Here is a 6994-nt window from a genome sequence, read left to right on the forward strand (position 1 = left end):
CCCTTCATTAGGAGTAAATGAAACTTACTAATTTTATCAAGGGAAGTGATTATTCCCTCCTTCTTCTGGGATTTTTCATAGCAGTTCAGAATTTGTTTATTCTTTCATGAGCTGCTAAGCATTTCTTGGCAAATTGCCTTTTGCGTTCAAGTTTCTCTGAAAATCTAAAGGTAAAATTCTTTTCTGTGTGTTGTTTGTTTCCCTTCTCCCTTTAGTGTCTGCAGCTTCTCACTCACACTTTTAATCGGGAATTTAACCAGGTGTACAACAGCATCAGTGATTGCAAGGTAAATAATTCATGCAATACAATACACTGTATCTGTAGTATAATAGCAATATATTTATAGTTTGTGGAATCTGTTGATACTATGAAGAAACAAAACACTTCATATTAATTTTCTTTATTTTGACTACTGAGTGGGAAAATGGCTAATAGAAATATCCATCTATTATCTGAGTCTTCCACATGCTGAATGTCGTGTTCTAGCCAGGACTGAACACTAGCTACAAAAGCAACTCTCTGATATTTTGCCGATATTTGTCCTTGTAGTTGTCGGATATTTCTCCAATTGGGCGGGACCCATCAGTGTCGAGTTTCAGCAGTGCTACCCTCACTCCTTCATCTACCTGCCCTTCTCTGGTGGATACAAGATGCAATTCCATTGAGCAGAAGTAAGTATAGGGTATTAATAGAAAAATATTACTTCTCATGCTTCACAAATCTCTTTGCTGTGTTTTCTGATTATTTTTTTTTCACCCTCTCTCTTCCTTTTCCCTACTTTCGGATATTTCTCTGTACAGCCCCTTGCTTTATCTTCTCCAGTCATTCTGCACAATTATTTGTCCCCGTTTTGTTCTTTTGAAGTGTTTTTTTTTTCTCTTTGTGCTGAAAGAACAGTCAGATGCTTGTCATTCCAATGACCAGTGCATCTTCAGTGTGTAAAGTCCACAAGTTTTTTTTCAGAGGTCTGTTAAAAAGACCTACTAACAACAACCCAGAATAAACCAGTTTGGCCAGTAATCTCTGTTTATCTTTCTCAGCTGTATCTATAGAAGATATTTTTGATGACATTGAGAATAACTGCTTGGTGAAAGGCACGTCGTTGTAATTTATACCTTCTCAGTTTAACATCCCTGAGAGGAGGAGTGCTGACAAAGTAGTACATTTTACATCAAACCATAGTAAGACACATGTCTGTGTTGTGACTGCGTTTGGCAAGAGAAACGAGGGAGAAGTAGTGGGCAAACAACTTACTTGCAGTTATTAGAAGTTTTATTCCACAGATTTCCAGGGAGATGCTATTTGATACTGTACAAAAGATTCCCAATGTCATACAAAAAATCTGGACTGGAGGATGAAACTTGTGAGAAAGGCTAGGCTGTAGATGGACTTCAAATTCCATTGTCACATTCAGTTGTGATTCACTTTTCTTTCTCGGCCTTTTTTTTTTTTTTTTTTAAAGGACACCAGAAGCAAATTCTCGTGCCTCCAGTCCCTGTCATGAGGTGGAACAGTTCCAGATAATACCTACAGTAGAAACTTCCTATATTGCCAGGGCTGGAAAGAACGAATTCCTAAACCTCGTTCCTGATATTGAGGAAATCAGACCAGGGTAAGTTTTCTATTGTCGTGTGATCGTGGCTTCCTGAGAGCTGTCACAAGGGCATTCTGAGACTTGTAGTTTCTTTGCCCCATTTGAAGAAGGTAAATTAAACAGGTGATAGCAGAACTGCAGAGTTCTGTATGATGGAGGCAGGACTGATGAAGGTTGTGTTGATATTTGATCTCTGTAGCATTCATTCCCGGTATCTACTTAACGAGCAGGATTTCAGTGACTTAAATATAATGTCTGTTACCATCAAAACCATTACTGAAGTTCACTGAAGTAGAGATCTTTGTGGGTCTCTCTTTCCATCAGACTTTTTCATAGTTCTTGAAGACAAAAATTCAACTTGCTATAGGAGAACTTTTTCATAATACTGTTGCAGACAAAACGTGTTAAGGACCAAGTGTCTTATGCAGTGTTTTGCAGTTAATAGGGATACTCAGTAGGTGCCTTATTTAGGGGAAAAGTATTCCTGTTTATCTCTGGGTTTGGTTTGGTTTTTTTCCAGCTCTGTGGTCTCAAAGAAAGGATACCTCCACTTCAAGGAGCCACTCTCCAGCTCTTGGGCCAAGCACTTTGTGGTGGTTCGCCGTCCCTATGTTTTTATTTACAACAGTGACAAAGATCCTGTAGAAAGAGGACTCATAAACTTATCCACAGCTCAGGTGGAATACAGTGAGGATCAACAGGCAATGGTAAAGGTCAGTCTGAGAGCTATTGTTTATTTACTCGTAGAGCAGGAATGTTACAGGTAGTAGTGCATCCATACCATCCTGTGTGTCATCTCTGGTCTGAGGAAAATGCATCTGTGTCCTGGAGAATGTCTGGCATCTGATGATTCTGCCCACAAAGTTCCCAGTTTGTTCAGGGTTTCTTATGTTCTGGACACAGTTATACAGGAGACCAGAACTGACTGCTGTTCTGCATGGTATTTGCTTTTATGAGCATGTGTTGGTGCCATCACCCTGTGTGTTTGGGTTTTGTAGTTTTATTTATGTGGTGTTTGGGGGTTGTGTGTGTGTGTAAAAACAAACTAAAACAACACACATGAACATCCTGCAGGGAATCAAATTAACTTTACTGGTCCATCTCAGCAGCTCATGATTTAAAGCTACATTTTGTAGAAGATGTCCCATCTGACTGACTAGTAATATCCTGGAAATGACTAGTGAAACTTCAATGAAAGACCTTAGGGCTTGTGGGTTTTAGGAATGTGACATAGCAACCTCTTCCTCAGAGGAAGTGTGCAGCAGCTTCTGTGCGTGTGGACTTCAGTATCTTAAATTGTCCTTAATATTCCAGACACCCAACACATTTGGTGTATGCACAAAGCATCGTGGGGTCCTGCTCCAGGCCATCAATGACAAAGACATGAATGACTGGTTATATGCCTTCAATCCACTTCTTGCTGGCACAATACGGTAAGAGGCGGTTCATGGGCAGACAATGCTGCAAAGCATAAAGATAGCGAGTCATAAGCAAGGGCAGATAGTTTGTCACAGAGTTTAATCTTGTTCTGAAGAATTTGACAAGATGGGTGAACTGAAGGAGGGAGGAGGGTGGGCAACAAAAAAAAAAAAAGAGCAAACAAGCCCTGTATTTCAAGAAATGCAGTGGCTGTTGCTGGGCCTTGTGACATACTTAGCAGATGTATCCAGTTTGAACATGTGTGGTATGCTTCCTGCAATCCTGCATTTGGAGGCCACAAAATGGTTTCCTTGTAATGCTGTTTTACAAATTTAGAAAGCTTCTTACTGCCTCTGTGCAGGGGGCTCTGGACTGCCTTTTCATTCTCTTAATTGTGAGCTACCGCAGAAATTCTCATTTCCTTCCCTTTAACACCGGTCCCAGACATCCCCTGCTTGCTGGAGAGCTCTTACTATGTTACAGTAGCTCTTCCTTTCAGTAAAAAGAAAAAATAATTAAAACCTAAGCTGTTACTGTATAGCATCAATTAATTTCTGAACAGTGCAGTCCTCAAAGAGCCCATCTTCCTTTAAAGGAGCACAGCAGAAGAGTGAGAAGTCTTTCTCATTACAGCCCGTGATACGTTTTATTTTCTAAATATATGGAGTAAACTAGGACTATACAAAAGGATTAAAAAAAAAAAAATCTGGACAAACTGTGGGGAGGGAAGAAAAATAAACTTCCAGAATTCAACAAATACTTTTTTACTTCTTTCTCGTGCAGGTCAAAACTGGCTCGAAGACGCACGGGCCAGCTGAAGTACTGAGTCCATGTAATGTTCTCATCTGTTCTCCCTAACTCACCTTCTGATAGATCAAGTGTTACCTCTCATTTTCTCTTTGTGATTCTTGACAGTTTCTCTTGTATGTAATCCTGTGGCTTAACATCCCCTACCTTCCCAGCTCCTTCAGCACATTTTCTAGGTATTCTAACCCTACCTTCTTTCTTTTCACTTGTACTGAGAATCATACTAGTAGCATGTGGCCAAACAAAAAGAGAAAGAAAAAAAAAATCAAAAAAATCAAGTGATTATGCACGACTCGAAAAAAAAACCACCCACATTATTTATTTTTTCTTATAACAATTGTTTTCCCATTCCAACTGACCTTTTGGTGTCTGTCCCACCGTCCACTGTCGTCTGTCTAGACTGCTGCAGGTTTTTCATTCGGTTTGTGACTTGGCAGTAGTCATTGGTTCCCTCAGGGCAAAGTTCTAATGCCAGGGAAAGATAAATTCTTCTATGTAGACATTACCCAGCCAGGAACTGCAATAGCTCCTCAGGCTTTCTGGATCCAGCCTCTAATTTAAACTCTGTTGAAAGTTGATATTGGACAAATCCATCTGGGCAGACTGGATTTTGGACTTGGTGCAGGTTTTTGAGTTTCCGGGGTCCAACAGGTGAAGGCATGAGCTGGAAAAAGATAGGGAACAAACCAAGAGGGGCTGGCTGGAATAATCAGCCTTTTAAACTCCTGCCGTGGGAGTGCAGGTGAACAGGGCTTGGCTTTAACTCTTTCCCAAAATGTTAACGCTTGCTCCTCTGCCTCTGAACTGAGCTGAGGAGACAGAACTTGTGCTGATGTGAGGAAAAATAAACGACACCGCTGAAATATTAGATATAATCCCTAAAGTTTTAGATGCTCAGCCTCGTATTTGACAGATGGAGGGTGTTAAGCAGAAAGGTAGGTGTGGTTGTTCCCCAGAGCGCTTTCAGGAGATCACCAGGGGAGGGCAGTATCTCCTCTTTCTGCTCTTAGTCCTGACTTCTGAGTTCCTGCAGCAACAGTTCTCACCTCTCTTGGAAGAGATTTACGGTTGTCATTGGTATGTTAGGATAGACCGCTCTACAGCATCACTCTGAAAGGCCTGGTTTATGCATGTGTCCCTTCTCTGTAATACTCGGATGACATCCTGTCTGCTCACGGGGAAAGCATCCTCCGTCTACAGAATACTTTGTAGACCTAGCACTTGCAGTATTCTCCAGGGAACAGCAGGACACTTTCACTTCCTTTTGGAACAACTGTTGAAGGTCTCCTAATTTCCCTGTTTACGATTTTAATCAGCTAAAAGCCCCTAGTTAGTTTTAACTTCAGAATTAATCCTTCCTGGAGGGACAGATCAAGTGGACTCCGGTCAGCGGGTGTAATAATTGGCTTCCTGGAGATGAGCTGGATGGTGTTTGTTCTTGACCTACAGTCCAAGTTCTCCTTGTGACCAAAGTTCTGGTCCTTGCCCCGAGAAAGGAAAACAGAATGAATTTCCTGAGAAGTGAACTCATCTTTCTTAGTTAGGTTTTCAGGGAGGTTGTTGAGGGGAGAGGTGTTTGTTCTCTTTTACTGTGTTCCAGACTGCTGTGCTGTACTTTCTTGACTTACCCGGGGCACTGATAGGGCCAGCTGTGACCCTGGGCAATGTACAGCAATTTCATCCTGAGGTTCTGACCTGTCGAGGGAGGTCTTGTTCCATTATTACAGTAGGCACATCTAGGAACACTCCAGCTCAAGAAGGTCGTTTTGATTCAGCTCACTCAACAGCAGGTCATGCCATGCCTCGGAAATTCTGTGCCCAAAAGTGTACATGGGACTGGCATCAGTTGAGCAATTTTTTAGCTTTATGGGGTTTTTGTTCTTCTGTAAAGTGCAATGCATAATGAGGCCTCCTGAAAGCATGGCTGGCAAAGGAGCAGGGAGATGGAGTCTGACGCTTGCTAGGACATATCTTTATATATTTCAAGATAGTACTCAAGCTAAATCACGTGCTCATGCTATCTTCTATGGTCCTCAGATTTATTTCAGAACTGGAAGCCAGAGCGAGGGAGCATCCTGGGGACCCGGGAGCATAATAGGGATGTGTTTTTTGTTTTTTTTAATTTTCTTCTGGTTTTGTCTTGTTTAATTGTGTGTGACTCTTAATACAGTGAGGATATTCCTTTGTTACGCAATGGATGATAATGCACTTCCAGTGTGTGGATAAGTAAGACTGCTAGTGCTGCAAGACGGCTCCCCAAGCTGGAGCTAAGGCGATCTCAAGAATTAAGATTAATTTTAAGCACTAAGTTGTTCCTGCCATCACCACCATTTGTAATGAAAGTGGAACCAGTTTGAGGAGGAGTAGCGATTTACATGGTGGCATTTTGTGGCACACTGAGAGCATTTTAATTTTTCTTTTTTTAACTAGAAGAAAACTAGTTTGCTAAGTCTTTGCTTTGGATAAGCCAGAAAATGAACTGAGGGGATACAGGCATTGCATGGAAACATGATTAAGGGATCTTCCTTTAAAAGCAGGAAGACAGAGATGCTTATTTTATACAGAGCTGGAAATGTTACAGCTGTGTTGCGTAAATGTTACTCTTCTATCTAAAGACTCCAAGCACCTTCTGATGACTTGATGTCTATATGGATAACAGATCATCAGAAGAGCAAAATTCTATTTTTAAGCATCAGTATCTCTTAAAGCTGCATAATCTGTGACAAAATAGATTCTTCTTGTGTGGAGTTCAAATGGGCATTGCTATTTTCAGGTCTGACATAAAGACATGCGGTTACAGTTTTTCACCAATTATTGAAGCCTAGTTTGAGACATCAGTTTCCCTACTTAAAGCTGGACTGAAATAATTTGAGTTTTCTTTAAAAGGAAAACAAAGCAAAAAAAAAAATAAATGTGGATTTCCATTCACTTTAAAGCTTTTTTTGGTCTAGCCCAACGTGTTAGAAATTTCCTTTTAGAAACAGGGCAAGAAGGGAGAAATGTGCCAAGCTGTTTTCTCTGGGCAGTCAAAGCCCACTCCTGGTTACCTGCTGCCGGCCTGGGATGTCCCGGAGTCAGACAGCTCTTGGGACTCCGCCGCTGCAGATGAGGCGTCGTGCTGTGGGCCTGCCAGCCCACTCGGCGTAAGCACTGGTTGTACACTTGGCAGGTGT

The 6994-nt window shown here is 41.4% G+C and overlaps 1 protein-coding gene across 14 annotated transcripts in view; it reads left to right on the plus strand.

Annotated features, from left to right (window-relative positions):
* The window catches only part of KIF1B (kinesin family member 1B), a 93469-nt gene extending 86767 nt beyond the window's left edge, over nt 1–6702 (plus strand). For all 14 annotated transcript variants that reach the window (XM_074560683.1, XM_074560688.1, XM_074560693.1 and 11 more), the window contains 6 exons: nt 216–287; nt 551–672; nt 1464–1613; nt 2116–2308; nt 2910–3028; nt 3798–6702. In XM_074560683.1, the coding sequence (XP_074416784.1) occupies nt 216–287; nt 551–672; nt 1464–1613; nt 2116–2308; nt 2910–3028; nt 3798–3840 (699 nt within the window). In that variant the 3' untranslated portion in view covers nt 3841–6702. The remainder of the gene's footprint in view (nt 1–215; nt 288–550; nt 673–1463; nt 1614–2115; nt 2309–2909; nt 3029–3797) is intronic.
* The last annotated feature ends 292 nt before the right edge of the window (nt 6703–6994 follow it).

The sequence above is a fragment of the Larus michahellis genome, chromosome 16 (genome assembly GCF_964199755.1).
Source record: "Larus michahellis chromosome 16, bLarMic1.1, whole genome shotgun sequence".
NCBI lineage: Eukaryota > Metazoa > Chordata > Aves > Charadriiformes > Laridae > Larus > Larus michahellis.